The 17,566-nt window shown below is 59.5% G+C and overlaps 2 protein-coding genes across 3 annotated transcripts; both read right to left on the bottom strand.

Moving 5' to 3' along the window:
* Nucleotides 1-5,372: 5,372 nt before the first annotated feature.
* On the bottom strand, nt 5,373-7,272 carry SDSL (serine dehydratase like). Its single transcript, XM_054173219.1, has 7 exons — nt 7,050-7,272; nt 6,918-6,957; nt 6,673-6,812; nt 6,320-6,408; nt 5,983-6,210; nt 5,758-5,882; nt 5,373-5,626 (listed from the first exon to the last, which is right to left on the bottom strand). Exons 1-7 carry the CDS (start codon nt 7,215-7,217, stop codon nt 5,433-5,435), a joined length of 984 nt encoding a protein of 327 aa, XP_054029194.1. The 5' UTR covers nt 7,218-7,272; the 3' UTR covers nt 5,373-5,432.
* A 3,269-nt stretch (nt 7,273-10,541) lies between these two features.
* On the bottom strand, nt 10,542-16,182 carry PLBD2 (phospholipase B domain containing 2). 2 transcript variants are annotated; one of them, XM_054173215.1, is made up of 12 exons: nt 15,947-16,182; nt 15,517-15,610; nt 15,254-15,412; nt 14,753-14,853; nt 14,126-14,340; nt 13,939-14,033; nt 13,708-13,868; nt 13,468-13,563; nt 13,074-13,145; nt 12,799-12,951; nt 11,082-11,244; nt 10,542-10,949 (listed from the first exon to the last, which is right to left on the bottom strand). In XM_054173215.1, the coding sequence occupies exons 1-12, from the start codon at nt 16,168-16,170 to the stop codon at nt 10,782-10,784; spliced, it is 1,701 nt and encodes a 566-aa protein (XP_054029190.1). In that variant the 5' UTR covers nt 16,171-16,182; the 3' UTR covers nt 10,542-10,781. The 2 variants fall into 2 exon arrangements, with proteins under 2 accessions (XP_054029190.1, XP_054029191.1); XM_054173216.1 differs by lacking the exon at nt 15,517-15,610 and having other exon boundaries at nt 15,947-16,058.
* Between the last annotated feature and the right edge of the window lie 1,384 nt (nt 16,183-17,566).

The raw sequence follows: 17,566 nt of genomic DNA on the forward strand, positions 1-17,566 counted from the left end.
GCCTGGCGTGGGCACGCGTGTGTGCGTGTGGAGGGGGGGCAAACAGCCCCACGGTCCCCCAGCCCACGCGTGTCCCCTCCCCCCCCCCCCGCCCCAACTTTCTCACCCTGGACCAAGGCGCATCACATCACCACCGCTGGATAACGACCCTCCTCCGATGCCAAAACGCATCCCTGCATCCTCCCCCATCACTGCAACATCACTGCGCCCCCTCTGTGGGACCTTGGGGCCACCCCGCTACCTCCCCCTCCCGGCACCTTCCTCCCCCCACCCCGGCATTGAGGGGGAGGGGGAGGGGCAATGAATGGTGCCGAGCCCCGAAGAACACACACACCCCACACTCCCCCACCAGCGTCGGGACCACCACCTTGGACCAAAGCTGAACTCACCTGGACACAGGTCCCAGGAGAGGGGTGGGGGCTGGGCAGCCCTCCTCCCCCCCCCCCCCCCCCCCCGCCCCCTTGCTAATTAGCATCCTTTTTAACTATCCCCTACCACATTATGATGTGTGGGGGAACGGGGAATAGCAGGAATAACCCCTCCCACACTCCGGCCCCTCCTCTGCCCTTGTTTTTGTTGCTCCCAGTTTATCCCCCAAGGAGAAGGTGGGTTGGGACCTGGGCTTTTTGGGTAACGAGTGGCAGGCGGCGGGGTGGGGTGGACGTGGTGGGGCTGACCGGCTGAGATGGAAAAGACACCAGAAAGAGGCAGAAACAGGAAAAATACAGCCAAAAAAAAAAGATAATAATAATTAATAAATAAACCCACCCTCCAATAAAAAGGAAGAAATCCCAAACCCAGAGCAAACCCACCCAAGAAGAGCAGAAATTCAGGCCCGAGCCTCGACGCCCCCCCACCCCGAGTCCCACCCCAGTGTTTTCCCAGGAGGCTCTGCCAACTTAAGGATGTATTATAGTTTTTGCTTCTAGTTTCTTTATTTTGTATAAAGGAGAAACAAATAAAGTATGTTTTTGTGTTTACTGATTATTTATTGTACTTTAGTCTTCGGAGGCTCCCAAGTTTTATTTTTATCTCTCTCATTCTCTCTCTCTCTCTCTCTCTCTCTCTCTTTGGAAGGCAGGGAGGGGGTGGCAACCGGGGGAGGCGAGGTGGGATTGGAGGGGAGGGGAGGGAGGAGGGGGAAGAGAAGATAGAAGGGGGGGGTTATAAAATAATTTTAAAATTAAAAAAAATGAAAGGAAAAGGAAGGAAAATGGAAAAGGAAAAAAGGGGGGGCGGGGGGGGGGAAGTTGTTTTCTGAACGCGTTTGTGGGTTTCCCTGTCCCCCCTGCCTCTTGCAGAGGCTGTTAGTGTGAATGGCTCTTGTTGTTCATTGTGAATAAAAGCAACCTTTTAGTTACCTGCTGTTCGGTCACCTGGTCCCTTTCGTTTTGCTTTATCAGTTGTTTGGTTTAAGGATGGTGCTGGTGGGGCTGCCCCCGCTGCTCCTTCCCCCTCCGTCCCCCGCACCCCGGGGCCAGCAGTGCCCCATCCGTCGGCTGAGTGGGACGCGTGCTGCTGCATCACCCACCTGCTATGCCAGGGCCACCCATTTCCCTGCCACCTTGGCACTGGGGAGGGGACACACACACACACACGTTACCCAGCTCAACAGCTTCCCCAGTGCATCGTTTCTTTCTCCCTGGGGGGGCAATGCGTTGTGTGCACCTCTCAAGAACCCCCCCACAAGGTGCCCCAGAGGGCAGAACAGCCCATGGTGGGGTGCCATGGGAGTGCCAGAAGGGTCAGCTGAGGGGGGCACTGAGTGGGACACCAAGGGAAGGGGATGTCTATGAACACCATCAAATCTGCCCCAGGGGAGCACAGAGAGCAGGCAGGAGGAGACATCCTCCCCACCCCTCCAGGACCCCAGTCCATCCCTCCCACACTTCTGCTGCCCCTCTCACTCTTCTCCTGCTGCCCCTCTCACTCTGCTCCTCCTGCCCCCTCACTCTTCTCCTACTGCCCCCCTCACTCTTCTCCTGCTGCCCCTCTCACACATCTCCTGCTGCCCCTCTCACACTTCTCCTGTTTTCCCTCTCACACTTCTTCTGTTTTCCCTCTCACTCTTCTCCTGCTGCCCCTCTCACACATCTCCTGCTGCCCCTCTCACTCTGCTCCCGCTGCCCCTCTCTGGTTTTTCCAAGATACAGAAATAAATAAAGTCCAAGGCAGGCTGTGCCTCTGAACTAATATTTAAAATGCAAAAATCATGGCAGAGTTTCCCCCTCCCCTCCCTTGTCTTGCAGTAAAAAGATATAAACAGAATAAATTACCTTCCCCTCGCTGGCTTCTGAGAGTCCCTCTCTCCTGACCTGAATTTTAAGTCCTGGCTCGGCTGGAGCACGGAGCACTGATGATTTATGAAAAGCCAGCCACTTCTCTGCATATTTTCCCTGTTCAGCCAAGTGGTGGAATTTATCCTTCCTATACCATTACCAGCATTAATAACGGGGTGGCAAACGAGCCAGGCTGAGCCTCGAGGGATGCCTCGGCCAGGGGATGGAGACACCACAAAGACATTAAGCTCTTATCCCCCCCCCCTGCATCTTCTCCTCATTTAACAGGTGGGGAAACTGAGGCAGGAGGGCAGCTGGTCCCTCCCTCCTGCTCCACACCTCCCAGGCTGTCAGAGGTAGCAGGTAATGAAAACTTCTTATTAAGGGCAGGGCAAGGTGGTGTTCAATAACTCTCCCAGCAGCCTTTTGAGGGTTAGAAAATGGAGCACAAGGTCATTCACTGGGTGAACAATGGCTGCTATCAATTAATATAATAATAATAATAATAATAATAATAATAATAATAATAATAATAATAATAATAATAATAATAATCCATTAATATTCCCGAGGCATACAGGGATATCATAACAGCCTGAAGGGAGTTTGCAGGCTGCTATGACACCCCTAAAGCCTGAAGGAAGTTTGCAGGCTGCCATGGCACTCCCACCTCTGAATACAGGAGGATACAGGAGGGATTTGGGGTGATGCTGGCACACTCCAAGCTGCCACTTCAGGTGGTGCAAGGCCCAGGGGCTCTGTGCAGGAGGAAGGGACTTCTTGGAGCAGCCACCAGATCAGGGCTCTGCAGTCATGGAGAAGCTTTACTGGCTGAGCCCCACTGCTCAGAGGTGGATGCAGGAGCCAGATTATCCCTCAGGTCACTGGGCAGGGGCTGGTGTTGGCCTGGGCTTCCCCATCCTAGCCAACACCTGTGGCTTGGCACTGGCAGAGGGGGCCTGATGGCAGGGGGAAGCACACTGGGATGGATCCAGGCCATGGGACATGGGGTTGGCCTTGCAGGCAGTAGCTGGGGTCAGCCCCTTAGTTATCCCTGTCCTTAACCACAGCCAGGGCTGGAGTCCCCATCACAACTAGAGTCAAGGTACAGCAGCACAACTGAGGCTGGGTCTTCGTTGCAGCTGGGATCAGGATTCCCAATGCAACTGGGAGCAAGGGTATAGTACCACAACTGAAACTGGGGTCCCCATCACAGTCAGGGTATCCCCATGGCAGCTGAGCTCAGGGTCCCCACTACCCCAGCACTCCCAGGATGACACCAGTACCCAGGATTCAGCCTGCCTCCAGCTGCAGGGTGACTACAGGTGATCTCTCTCCCCCACCAGCTAGTGTCATGCCATCCCACAGTGTCCCCCAGACAGCCTTCACCCCCAGTGTCCCTGCCAGTGACATCCCTCCCCACCAGCTAGTACCCAAAGCCCAAGCACCTCCCCATCAAGGCAAAGAAGGGGCAAAGCTTGTTGAGGAGCTCAAACCCCACCAGCACTAACCCTCAGATAGGACCATGCTGGGGAAACATCCCCACAACTCCCAGCTCCCACCAGGCCCCACCAGAGCAGCACCAGTCCTGGGAGCAAAGTCGTTTTCAAAAGCCACTGGGCAAACATCAATGTTATTGTTTGGGGTTTTTTTTAGCCCTGACCTTTTTCCTCTTTTTTTTCCTTGGAAGGGGAAGGTCTGCAGAAGGTGGAAAGTAATCAGGTTTTGGGCCTGGGATAAAAAATGGCTGGAGTAGGTTGGGCTGACTCCCTATAATTAATAGTGTGCCTGGTAATAGGATTCTCCAGCCTTTGGTGCTCCCTGGGAACACTTTTTTACATAAGATATTGCTCACCATGGAGCAGCAGAGTTTTGATTTATGGGGTCTGGGCCTCCAAGAAACATCTTAGGGGGACTGCCCTGGCTGTTGGGAGGTATGGGAGGGTAGAGGGGAGAAAGGCAGAAGGCAGGCAGAGTGTTTCTGAGGCAGAAGGCTGCCAGGTCCTGGGGCAGGCACAGGCTGGGAGAGAAAGGGTTTTGTGGGGGATGTCTGTGGTTAGGGCTCTGATGTAGGCCTGGGGCTGAGGTCCTTCGGCTCTGACAGGGAGGAGGAGGAAGCTGAGGAAGGTTTTGGGGCAGGAGAAGGTTTGTTTCCCTGCTCAACACGACCAGGTAATGCTTGAGGCATGGGCTCAGCTAGGGAACCATAGAGCAGGCAGCGGGGGGAGAGCCCCAGTGAGAGCAAAACCCCACATCACCCTGGGATGGGAAGAAGGAGAGGGGAGAAATGTTTGGGGGGGGGGGGGGGGAGGCGACCAAACCCCCCTGAGAGGTACAACAGCAAAGGGCTCAAAGCAAACATAGCACTGTAGGGCGGGAATGAGTGAGATCAGGGAAGCCTGGAGGGAAGGGGGCAACGGGAGAAGGAGTGGGATGGGATGGAAAGAGGAGGGCTCCAGGACGGGGCACACAGACACGTGTTGGTGCACGTCGGAGCCTGCGGGTGTCACACACGCCGGGGAACTCCACCAATAAATCACCATAACAAGCGGGTCTGCGCCTGTTGTTCTCTCCTGACCGCAGACAGCGCGGCAGGAATGGGAGAAGATTGTAATAATTAATAATCATTAGAATAATAATGCATAAAGACAGTAGCAAAGTAATTAGGCAGCCAGGGAGCGCTTGCTAATTGAGGCAGGAAGCTGCGGTCCAAACAGCCTGGGGAGGAGCTGGGGAGGGAGGGGAGGGAGGACTCGGGGCTGGAGGATGCCAAAGGGCAGAGCAGGATGTGGGTGCCTCAGTCCTGCCCTCAGACAGGCAGGGGAGGCACAGGCAGAGTCCCAGCTTCATCCTGAGCCCAAGTCTTACCTGCCCTCCTTGCCTCAGTTTCCCTATCCCTACAGGGATGCTGGGTGCTGGGGCTGCAGGAGTCACCATGCTGGGGCAGAGGATGCAAGAGGAGACATACTGGGTGCTGGGGCTGCAGGAGTCACCATGCTGGGGCAGAGGATGCAAGAGGAGACATACTGGGTGCTGGGGCTGCAGGAGGAGTCCAGCCCTGCATCTGCCCGTCTTTATTACGGTTGTTTTGGGCGGAAGACAAAGAGCGGGTGCCAGCCGGGCCGCGCTGCGTCCCTCTCTTTAGGGCAGGTGTCACTCCAGCCCCAGCTGGCTCTTCAGGGACTGCAGCAGGGCCGGCTGGATGCTGCTCCCCCCGCAGACCACTACCACCACGGAGGACAGGAGGGTCGGCAGCCGCCCCTCAGCCTGCAGCCGCTGCAGCCGCCCCGTGTAGAGCAGAGCCAGGGCGGCCCCGCACGCCGGCTGCACCAGCATCCTCTCGTCGTCTGTGGGGACAACAGCAGGGGGACACCCTGAGCCACCCGCTTACCCCAGCGGCCCCTCCGTGTCCGCCACGTCCCGGGCCGGTCCCGGGACCTGGCAGTGCCCCTGCCACGCCCAGCTGGCCCCTGCTCACCCAGGAACTGCTCCACAGCTCGCACAGCCTCCGTGTCCTCCACCACCTGGGAGATGACCTGGCACTCCTGGGCACACTCCAGTGCCCGTGCTGCCACAGTCTTGGCTCCCAGGCACTTGGCCACGCTGGGACAGAGGAGGAGGGAGGCAGTCAGGAAGGTCCTGGGACCCCTTCAGCGGGATGGGCTGAGGCCCCACAACTCGTGACGTGCACGAAGCAGCTCACCTGGTGATGTCAGGCAGGGAGACCAGACGCCCGGCCTCCAGGGCCGCGTGGAAGCTGTGGGCCCCCCAGGTCTCGGCACAGATGATGGGGACATCCTGCCAGCCCACCTGCTGCAGGCCTGCCACAACGCCTGCCAGCAGCCCCCCGCCGCCCACCGCCACCACCATGGCAGCCGGTTTGGTGTCCAGAGACTCCTTCAGCTCCCGAACCAGGCTGGCGTGACCCTGCCTGCAGGGGGAGGAGGGGGCTGGAGGGTGCAGTGTGGGGGCACCCTGAGCCAGTTTGAACCTCGGGGATGGGGACAGGGATGCAGGAGCTGAGCCCTGGCAGCACTCACCACACCAAGGGGTGGTCAAAGGGGGGGATGATGACCCAGCCCTCGGTCTGTGCCAGCTCCAAGGCTCTTTTGTTGGCATCATCCCACACCTGGGGGGGGGTAGGGTGGAACAGGAGCTCAGCAGGGCTGCATCCAGCCCTTTCACCCTGGAGATCAGTCAAGGGTGGGAGCCCACCAGAAGCCCACGTGGGGCACCGGACTGAGGTGGTGGTCCCCAAGGTAACAGGGTGCAGGCAATGCAGGAAGAGAGACATTTTGGGATGAGGTTTGCCACGCACATCCCTGGTGCCACAGAGCAGGCTGAGCTCGGGCTCAGCTCTGGTCTCCCCTCCAGCCCAGTTTTAGGGGGATACCTTGCCGGAGACCTCCACCTCTGCCCCCAGCTCCTGCAGTCTGCGCACGGTGGTGGAGCCGGTGGTGCTGGGGACCACGACGGTGATGGGCAGCCCCAGCTTCTTGGCTGAGTATGCTGCTGCCAGACCTGCGTTGCCTCCTGCAGGAAGTGGGGTGTCAGGCCCGGCTCGACCCCCCTGTAGTACTCACAAGCATCCCCCCCCGAGGTCCCCCCCAGCCCCAGCCCCAGCTCGGGGCCCAGTACCTGAGGAGCAGACGAAGCGGCGGCAGCCCTTCTTGGCAGCCTGAAAGGCAGGAGAGAAGGAGGGGAGAGGGCTGCTGTGTCCCCCCACAGTGCCCCCCATAAGGCCCTGAGCAATGTCCTGCCCACACTCACCTCCTGGCAGAGGTGGCCAATGCCTCTGATCTTGAAGGAGCCCGTGGGCTGGACGTTCTCCAGCTTCATGTAGACCTTGGTGCCTGCTGCCTTGGACAGGGGAAGGCTCTCCAGGAGAGGCGAGACGATGTGGAAAGGCTTCTCGCCCTTGCCAGCCTGGGGTGCCATGGTCCTAGCAATGGGTGCTCTGCCAGGGAGAGGTGAGGAAGGTGCTGGGTGCTCCCTGCAGCTCCCCCCTACAGCCTTTCTGCCTGTCTCTGGCTGGACATGGGGCACGGGAGCCCCTTGAGAGGGACAAGGCTGTTCCGAGCATCCCCTCCCAGCCCTGGGATGCAGCGGTGGGTTCTCCCTGCCAGAACCCCAAGGCAATCTGAGCTACTCCATCCTCCTGGTCCTCAAGCCCCCCCGTGTCCCCAGGTGGCCCCTGCACACCCTGCCCCCCGAGCCAGGGCCCCCCCTGCAGGGGATTACCTGGGGTCCTGCGGGGCCCCTGCTCCTCGCCCGCAGCCGCGGCAGAGTTTGAGGGACGGAGGAGGAAGAGGTGACGTTGGAGGGGCCGTGCCGGTGTCCCCGAGTCCCTGCGGTCCAGCCAAGCAGCATTAATGTTAAACATTGCCCTGGCCCTGCCTGTTTGCTCAGCACTGGGCAGCTTTTCCAACCCTGGGGCTGGATCAGTGCCAGGAGCTTCCAGACATGGCCCGGGCACGGTGCCACATGCGGCACCGGCAGCCAAATCCCAGCAGCCTTGGCATGCCCAGGAGAAGGGATGTGGGCACCCAGGAGACGGGGGGAAGAGGAGAGGCAGCTCCCAAGTGGCTGTGGGGGTCCCCAAGGGTTTGGTCCCCAAGGATTTGGCCCTCAAGGGACTGTCCCCACCAGCTGGGCACAAGCACCAGCTCTTCCAAGTGCAGCCAGAAACGTGTCCCAGTGGGTCTGTGGACTTTGCCTGTTTCCTTGGACTCTTGGTGTAGCAAGGGCAGCCTGCACTCCCCAGATCTCCAGCAGATATTTAAGACACACTCATCACCTCCAAACAAGCCATTGTACCCCTACACCCACCCTGCCAAGGCCTCCAGCCAGGGCCCCTCTGAACTGCATGTCCCTGTCTGAGCTGCATGTCTCCAGAGGAGCTCAGCCCTGACAGCTGGGGGAAGCACCCCTAGGATGAGCCCCCTTTCAGCTCCAGCTGGCCAAGCTGTGGGCAGGAGCGGTCTGGGTATGGGGGGGACAGTCCCTGCACTACTTGCAGAGGTGCCCCATGGACACCTCTTGGAGGGGGGTGGTGCCAGAGGGACCCAGACAGAGGCTGGCCAGAACCTGAGGTCCAGCAGCCCCCAGGCAAAGCCAGCAGAGGGCCCCTGCTTTTCCTCCAGGACAGCTCAGGATCCCTTCTTGTTACCCAGCCCTAGTGGCAGTCCCAAGTGTAAGGCACCCCCACAACAGAACATGCCCTACCTCTGTGCCAAGGGGCTGAAGGAGGAGGAGGAGGAAAGTTGGATGTGGAGGAAGGTCTGATCCTGGCTTGTGACACCCCCCAGCCAGAGGATTTCTGAAAGCAGATGCCCTCTAGCACAAAGTTAGTCCTGGGTCCCTCCATGCTGGCTCCATGGGCTTGCCAAGGAGGGGGCCACAGCACACAAGCTGGCACATGCATGGCACAGCCAAACGGGGTGCACTGGGGAACCTCCCTGCTTACCCTAGCTCTGCACTGCTGCCTGCCACACAGCAGTGGAACAGGCTTCAGAGCACAGGATTTCAGTCCCCTGACCCAAAACATGCTGCAACCCCCCCTGAGAACACCACTAATGAGAGGCACTGAGCAGGACATGGGCTCCAGGGCAGCTCTGTTGCTGGTCTTTGGTGGCAACAGCTCCCTGCTTCTCACAGCACCATTGGGCTTCAGAGTGAACAGTACCAGGGCACAGCACTGTCTGCAGACACCAAGTGCCTCTGCACTGAGCTTTGGGGACACAGGGCACTGGGAATGTGGGGGATGATGAGGATTTTTTGAATGAGGGCACTAGGGGAAGGGGGGACACACAAGCTCCAGCTCCTCTGACAGTCCATGGAGCAACCCCCCCTGCCTTGCAATGAGGAGGGGGCTGCAATCACATCCCTAGGGAAAAGGCCAGGGTGGCAGGGGCAGAGGTGCAAGGAGCCCTCCTGAAGGAGGCTAGGGACCCCTCCTGAAGGAGGCTAGGGTCCCCTCCTGAAGGAGGCTAGGGACCCCTCAGCGAGGGCACTGCATTTCAGCCCAGCCCTGGGGTGCTCCAGGGTCCCTTTCTTCCTCATCTCCCCTTTTAGCCACCTTTGGCTCAATCTCTGCCCTAGGGAAGGCGATTCCAGGCTGCCACCTGGTCACATCCCCTGGCCAGGCTCCCCAGGTGACACAGGCTTGTCAAGGGCCACTGCAGCTAGGGCAATATTTAACCACTTCTGTTTGCTTTTCCACTTTTAGACAAGCAAGGACAGGAAGCGAAGCAGCGACGCAGCTGCTGCTCTCCTTCGAGCCTGCCCTGTCCTGTGCCTGGCCCTTGATGGCTGTCACCTCCTCCTACCCAGGGAAACTGAGGCACAGGGACCCCCTCCTGAGCAGCACCCACTGCCCCAAGAGCCCACATAACCACGGGGACATCAGGGCACATGGCTTCTGCCACCTCCCACCTTCCAAGCACCGCCCCTCAGCAGGGTTTGGACCCCCGGCCCTACCCAGGGCACCCCTCCCAGCTTTTGGGGTGCCAGCACCCCAACAACTCAGAGCTGCTGTAACCCAACCCTGTGCAGGCCCCGGGAAGCTGTAGGGGCCCCCAGTGGCCCCCCAGCCTTGGTGGGAACCTGGCACCTTCAAAGCGCTGCCGAGCGCCAGCTCATTAATCCCCCAGTAATGACCTCGTTATTCCTAACGAGGCAGAGCGGATCAAGGCAGCTGCCTTAAGAGGATTTTCAACGGGGGTTTTGGGGCTGGGGGGGGGGGGGAAACACAGGTGGCAGAAGAGGGCAAGACAAAAGGGATGAGGATGGTCATCCTGACCTGGGGGGTGAGTGGTGGGACCTCCCTCCTCCAGCCCACAGCCCAGGCTCCTCCATTCCAGCAGCTCTGCCCCACACCAGGTACCCAGCCTGAAGCAGCATAGAAACCTGAGCAGCCTGCACCCCAGAAGAGCCCAGCCCAGCCTGGCTGGCTGCATACCCTCCCATCAGGGCCAGGAGGCAGCGGAGAAGCAGGGGGCACCCCCTTGATTTGGGGAGAGAAGACCCCTGTGTAAGACCAACCCTGATACAAACCAGCAGAGAACCCCAGGCAGAGGGCAAAGCACAGCCACCACCACCACTGCAGGCAGACCCTTTATTCTTCACAGCCCAAAGAGCTCACTCCCCTCTGCTCTGCCCCATGGGCCAGCCCCAGGCTCTCAGGACCCCCCCTTCGTGGGAAGAGCCCCCCTTAAATGCAGGTGTCAGCACCCACGGAGAGGTCCCAGGCCAGAGCCAGTGAGGAGAGGGCTCAGCCCCTCACCCAGCACAGATGGCACCACAGGGCTGCAGCAGTGAGAGGCAGAAGCAGAAAGATCCAGGTGGGAGCAGGGGACCCTCACCTAGCACCCAGAGCCAGTCCCCTGGGCAGAAAGGACAGTGGGAGGTGCTGTGACCCCCCTGTCGCTCAGCTGTTCCCCTGGAAGTGTTCCCCATGCAGGGCAGATGCCCACAGATGGATTTAGCCCTGGTGGCAGCTGCTCAGTCCCAGTGGACCTTGATGGGGTGGAAGGTCCAGAGGTCAGGGTGACCCATGTGCAGCAGGGTGCTGCAGGGTGACGTGCTCCAGCGGAAGGGGGGCACATCGTCCCAGGCGGGTCCGCTGGCAGCCACCAGCCCAAAGGTGGGCACCATGCCCGAGGAGGTGACCTGGTACCAAGCAGGGAGAAAAAACAGGGGTGCAAGTCAGCAACACAGCCTGGGGAGAGCTGCTGGAGAAGGGGGTGGGGGTGGGGGTGTAGCCCCAAAGAGGGGACCCTCCAGCTTCTCCCCCAGCCCCACCTTCATGTCGGTGCCCCCATGGCAGCGCTGGCGCAGGGCGGGGAAGGGGTAGGTGCCGTTGGAGGGGTTGAGGTCAGAGCGGGCAGAGATGGCATTCTCAGCATTCTGGGGCGGGTCACAGCCCTTGCAGCGTGCCAGTGGGTCCTGCAGATAGTTGTTTGACCTGCAGAGTGGCCAAGAGAGAGGCATGGGGTGGGGAAATTACGCTTCAGGCCACGGTTTGAGGGCCGTGGTGGTGGTGTGAGGTTGACGGTTGGGCTCGATGATCTTGGAGGGCTTTGCAACTGGAGTGGCTTTCAGGGCTTGAGGTAGCTTTGGGCTACGCCTTTAAAACTTTCTTACAGCTTTCAAGGAGCAGAGAAGTAGAAAAATGCAAATAAATCACTGCTGGGTGTGAAAAAGAAAAGAAAGATAACTCTGAGCAATTTCACTGGAGAGATCTCCACCACGAGACTGGCTGTGCCAAAACAATCCTCCCTTGTCTCATCTCTTCCCTGCTTGCTTTGTTGCTCTGAAGGGAGACTAATCTGCTTCTGCTTGACCTTGGCTGCATTGCTTTGCTGAAGTCTAACAGCAACTTTTTCTCCACTCCTTTCTCCCTTTTGGACCAGGGAGGGTAGGGGGTTGGGCAGAGAGACAGCTCCCCTGGCCTTCTTCACCAGGGGGGGTTCTCGTGTTGTTTGTTGCTTGTAAGTATCTGTAAGCATTGTAAATCCTGCATATTTTCACAGTATCACCAAGGTTGGAAGAGACCTCAAAGATCATCAAATCCCATTCCACCGTAGTTTTGCCTGGAACTACAGCTTTCACAGAATCATAGAATCAATAAGGTTGGAAAAGAGCTCAGAGATCATCGAGGCCAACCTATTACCTAACACCGAAACACCTGGAGGCGTTTAGGAGGAGCCTGGATGAGGCCCTTGGTGCCATGGTTTAGTTGATTAGATGGTGCTGGGTGATAGGTTGGACTGGATGATCTCTGAGGTCTTTTCCAACTTGGTTAATCCTATCCTATCCTATCCTATCCTATCCTATCCTATCCTATCCTATCCTATCCTATCCTATCCTATCCTATCCTATCCCATCCCATCCCATCCCATCCTATCCTATCCTATCCTACCCTACCCTACCCTACTCCTGTTCTATTCTATTCCGTTCTATTCTATTCTACTCCATTCTACTTCTATTCCATTCCCTCATGACTAACTAAACCATGGCTTCAAGTGCCACATCCAATCCTCTTTTGAACACCTCCAGGGACGGTGACTCCACCACCTCCCTGGGCAGCACATCCCAATGGCCAATTACTCTTCCTGGGAAGAACTTTCTCCTCACCTTGAGCCTAAACTTCCCCTGGCACAGCTTGAGACCGTGTCCTCTTGTTTTGTCACAGGTTGTCTGGGAGAAGAGACCAACCCCCACCTGGCTACAACCTCCCTTTAGGAAGTTGTAGAGAGCAATAAGGTCTCCCCTGAGCCTCCTCTTCTCCAGGCTAAACACCCCCAGCTCCCTCAGCCTCTCCTCACAGGGCTTGTGCTCAGGACCCCTCCCCAGCCTCGCTGCCCTTCCAACTGAGCCAGCCTGGCAAAGTTAATGCTGGGGGGGGGAGGGAAATTTCAACCCACCAGAGGGTTCTATAAAAAAGATTATGGTGATGAAGAAAACCCCAAAGTCACCCCCAATGAGTGCAGATCTTTGGGGTGTGTGGGGAAGGCACCTCATCAGACGGATCATGGAGTCCAGGTCGTGGACCAGGGTCTGGTTGCGCCGGAAGATCTGGGCGCGCGGGTTCTTGTCGTAGCTGAACCAGTCGCCGTACTTCCTCACCAGCTCTGGGGTCCCACTGGCGTTGAAGATCTCCTCAAAGAACCTGAGGTGGAGGGAGGGGGGGAACCCAACAAGTCAGCACACAGTGGTGTGGGGCAAGGCCAGCATTGGCTGCCCCCCTTTCTGGAGCATCAGGGGGGTGGGATGAGGCCGGATGGGGCTCACGGCAGGTTGTAGCTGGCCCAGTAGCCCTGCTGGTACAGCAGCTCCGTCTGATCGGCCACCATCACCAGGCCCCTGCACCAGAAGGGAAGAGCATCAGAGGTGGTGGTGAAGTCAAGTGGGAATGGGAAGGGACATTCTGGGAAGGGAGGCAGACTGGGTAGGGGTTCCCACCCCATCCAGGGGAGCTGAGTGCCCAACACCTGCCTACAAGCATCCGTCAGAGCCTTTAACCACAAACAGGCAGCTCCTGCCTGCTTCTGCACTCCCACTGCCCAACTCCCACCTGTTCAACCAGGGCAGATGGGACCCTTAGGGCTTTCCCAGACCCACGGGGATGGGAGAGGAACAGCTTCCACCACAGAGCCAGTGCTCAGGGAGCCACAGGGGCACTCACGGGATCTGCTCCAGCACAGTCAGCAAGCCCTGCGGCGGGTCTGCTCTCCCTGGCGTGAAAGCCTTGTAGTCCACCACCATCCACTGGTTGTTGTACCTGGCATGGAGAAGGGGGAAAAGCATCCCTCCAGCAGCTGGTCTCTCTCCCTTGGGGACATCCCAACGACCCCCATAGAGCATCCCTCCACCAGATCCCATCCCTCCCAGGACAAGCTCCCCCAGGCCGTGCCACCCCACTCACGTGCCACTGTTGAAGCGCCGGAAGATGGCAGCCCACTCAGGACCGCTGCGGGCCAGCCGGTTGGCCACGATGTTCCTCAGCCACTCCAGGACGCTGCCCTCTGGCTCCAGGTACTTCCACAGCGCTGGGTTGTTGTTCCCAATGGTGGTTTCCAGAGCTACCTGCAGGAAGGGAGAGCAATAAGGGAGTGAAGAGAGGGAGACGTCCCCCCAGGGCCAGACCCTCACTCACCAACCCGCTGCTGAGGATGTAGAAGTCATCCTCGGAGAAGATGGTGCCAGGGTAGGAGGAGAACACTTGGACGCTGCCAGGGATCTGAGAACTGCCTGGAGTGGGGAGGGGGGGATGCAAAAGCAGGGGAGCATCAGGAGGGTGTGAGATGCAGCCCCCTTAAGCCCAGGCCAGCCCAGGCACGCACCGCCGGCCGAGACGCGGAAGGGCAGTGTGTACTTCTTGATGATGCGCAGCATGGACTGGTAGGAGGTCCAGGTGTCGTGGGCGACCAGGAGATCCTGGTGGCCTGGCAGCAGCTTCAGGAGGGCAGAGCAGGAGCCTGAGCCCAGGACACGGTGTGAGGAGGAGCGGTTCAGAGCAGACTCCAGGTCCTCCAGGTCACCCCCCAGTTGCAGCAGGCTGATGGAGGGGGGATGAGAGATATGGGCTGTCAGGTGGGATACAGCTCAGCCCAGGAGCCAAGCTGGCTCAGAGCAATCTGCCCATCTGTCTGAAGCATAGGGTGCTTCTTCATCCCACCCCAATGTAGGTGTGAATCCCAGGAGGGCTCCAGCAGCCTGAGCAGAGGAAGGAAGGGTGAGCACAGCAGTCGAGAAGCTGAGGCAGGAGGCTGCAGTGGGTCTAGGGAGGGGGAGAACCCACCTTGGTGCCATCCCACCCCAGCAGCAGAGGACAATCACCCAGAGAAAGTGAGCAAGGGGGACTGGGTATTTCTGGACATCCAGGATTCATGCCCATTGCCATCCCCAGTACCACCTCAACCCCTGGGATGCCCACCCCCACTCCCCATCACCTGTGAGAAGGAGCTTACAGGAAGCCAAAGGGTGACAAGGTGAACCTGCCCTGGGGGAAGTCCAGGCGCCTGTTGTAGCTGTCCTCCAGCCCCTTCAGCTGCAGCAGGGCAAGGTGCACCTATGGGGACAGAGCTGGCACTTGGCTCCTGCTGAGGGGAGGGATTCTGGGAGGTGGGCTCTCCCCTTCCCCCATCTTGGGTGGGTCTCACTAGGTCTGGTGGGTCAGATTGGGAGGCACAGGGGAAAGCTTCACTGTGAGCAGGGTTGTGACTCAGCACCAGTGGCCTGGGAGGGGGCCACCCCCTGTGCACCCCAGCAGTGGCACGTGAGGCTCCAGCAGGGAGAAAGTCACAAGTCAAGGAGGATCCATGGCAGCCACATCCCTGTCATCCTGCCTGGAGCCTGGCCAGGACACTGGACACCCCTTGCTGCCCTGCTCCTCCTCTTGACTAAAGCCTCAATTAGCCCCAGGGGCTGTAAGGAGGTGCTTCCCCTGGGTGGGGGTGCCCCATCCTCACCTGATGCCAGTACTCAGGATCCTGCCCCTTCCCCATCTGCTCCTCCATCCAGCCCAGGTTGGCCTCCAGGTAGCTCCGCAGCTTCTCACAGTACTCGCTCTGGTACTTGAAGGGGCCACAGTAGCCCACCATGGTGTTCATCCAGTGCATGTACATCAGCTGTGGGACACGGTGGGGAGGTCACTGGTGGGGGTCAGCCAGGAGGGAGGGAAGGGACTGCATACACCCCTCAGGGCCCCAGTTTTGCAGTGGTCACCTCTTACCTGCTCAGAGACAGCGGCCTCAGCAAGCCCAGCAGCGTAGGCTTGCAGGCTGTCATTGTACGAGGCGTTGGTGGTCACCTCCAGGAAGGCCCAGCTGGGAGGACACAGACATGGGTGGGTCGTGGACACGGGTGGGTCACAGACATGGCAGGGACACGGAGGGACATGGACAGGGGGTGGGACACAGGCCAGAGACACGGACAGGTCACAGACATGGATGAGTCACTGACAGGGGAAGGGCGGACAGGGGTAGAATGTAGAGGGACATGGAGACGGGCGTGACACAGAGATGGGTGTGACAAGGACACGGGTGGGCCGGATGCCCCATCAGCCACGTCTCCCCCGAGGCCGCCCCCACCACCCCATCCCCACTCAGCTCCGTGCGATCCCCCAGCCTGTCCCTACCCGGAACAGCCCAGCCCATTCTTACCCGACGGTGTGGATGCGGTCATCCAGGCTGGCCCAGGCAACGGCGGCTGGGTGGCGGCCGGGCAGGACACGGAGCCGCTCCGAGCCGGGCTCCAGCAGCACGGAGACATTGCGGGACAGCGGCGGGGAGGCGGCGGCTGCGACAGTCCCGGATATCGCAGCGGCCAGGGCGGCCACCAGCACCCCCCGGAGCATGGCCACCGGCACCCCCCGGAGCAGCGCCATGGCGAGAGGGGGGCGGGGGCTAGATGGTGACCACGCCCCCAGCACCGGGGGGAAGGGCGGGGCTACAGTAAGGCTACGCCCCCACAGAGCCGTTTACGGAGAGCTGTCTGTGGGCGAGGCTAGAAGATCACCACGCCCCCATGGGGCGTCATAGCTGGATAGCGATTGGGTGGAGTGTGAGCAGGGGTGGGACTAGAGTATATTCACGCCCCCGAATCGCCATGACGGGGCAGGGTATTGGGTAAGGGGCGGGACGACGCGGGAGACACGCCCCCCGAGAGCGGCTGCCTTAGCTGCGGCCGTGGAGGGGGTGCGGTGTCCAGCTGCACGAACACTGCCTTGCGCCCTCCCGTCCCGAGCTCCCCACTTGCCCTCACGCATATATCCACGCCTCCGTCCCTCCCCGACCATTCCCGCACACTCAGCACCCTCACTCTCCACTTCCACAGGAGCTGAGCGCCCGTTCACACACGCACCCCTCCCTTCAGCCATTCCCCACCGTTCCAGAGCACACGTGTCCCCGCCGCTCAGGGGTAACCGGCCCCGTGTTTCTCGTGGGGTCGTCTGTGAGGTCCAGCCTCTTGCTGGTGCAGCGCATGGGAAGTGGCTCAGTGACACTGGGGGCCCCACGGCAGCGTCCCAGCTTCGGCACAGCACAGCCTGGCCTTGTGCAATCGCATCCGGCGCCTCTTTATTGCCCTCCCTTTCACCTCTGAGGGGCAAAGTTCCCTGAAGCAAGAAGCGTCCCAGTGGACCAAGGGCAAAGGGTTTGGAGCTCCCCCCCTACCACGGTAATGACATCACTGTGAGGTGCATGAAGTCCCCATGGCCTGGCTCTGTATCACCCCCACTTGTGTTATCCCACATCCTACCACAGCCACCTGGCTGAGGCCTAACACACTTGTGCCATGCCACACAAGTGCACGCCAGACAGCACCAAGGAGGGACATGGAGCTAAGCCCCAGAGCCTAGACTGAACCAACACACCCAGTGGGTGCTGAGCGTGCAGGGACTCAGCTTAGAGGGTAGGGGAGCTGCTGGGGCACTGTGCCAGGGTATGTGCTGGTGTCTGGCAGGGACTGGTAATGACCCTAATTGGATCAACCTTGGAGCAGGAAAAGGTGTCACACGCCTGGGGCTATTCTGGGCAGGACAGCACCCCAAAGGCACTGCTTGCACTGGCACGTGGTGTGGCCCAACATGCCCCACCAGCTCCCAGCTCCTGCTGGTTAATATTCCAGTATTATCCAGTGCCCACACATCCCTTCTCCTGTGCTGGGTGCTGTACAATAGTGCACCAGCCACCTAGGCCTGGCCACGCACTGGGATGTGGGTGCAGAAGGCAAAGGGAGAGCACAGTGCACTAACAGGCACATGAGCCACACACCAAGCACCA

Source organism: Dryobates pubescens, chromosome 25 (assembly GCF_014839835.1).
Source record: "Dryobates pubescens isolate bDryPub1 chromosome 25, bDryPub1.pri, whole genome shotgun sequence".
In the NCBI taxonomy this organism is placed as follows: domain Eukaryota; kingdom Metazoa; phylum Chordata; class Aves; order Piciformes; family Picidae; genus Dryobates; species Dryobates pubescens.

Excerpts from the sequence above, each read along its gene's own strand:
- SDSL (XM_054173219.1), bottom strand. The coding sequence starts at position 7,217 with ATGGCACCCCAGGCTGGCAAGGGCGAGAAGCCTTTCCACATCGTCTCG. Across the intron at positions 6,958-7,049 it reads TTGGCCACCTCTGCCAGGAG|GCTGCCAAGAAGGGCTGCCG; the intron begins GTGAGTGTGGGC and ends CCTGCCTTTCAG. Across the intron at positions 6,409-6,672 it reads AGGTGGAGGTCTCCGGCAAG|GTGTGGGATGATGCCAACAA; the intron begins GTATCCCCCTAA and ends ACCCCCCCCCAG.
- PLBD2 (XM_054173215.1), bottom strand. The coding sequence starts at position 16,170 with ATGGCGCTGCTCCGGGGGGTGCCGGTGGCCATGCTCCGGGGGGTGCTG. Across the intron at positions 13,869-13,938 it reads ACATCCTCAGCAGCGGGTTG|GTAGCTCTGGAAACCACCAT; the intron begins GTGAGTGAGGGT and ends CCCTTCCTGCAG. Across the intron at positions 13,146-13,467 it reads ACTGTGCTGGAGCAGATCCC|GGGCCTGGTGATGGTGGCCG; the intron begins GTGAGTGCCCCT and ends CTTCTGGTGCAG.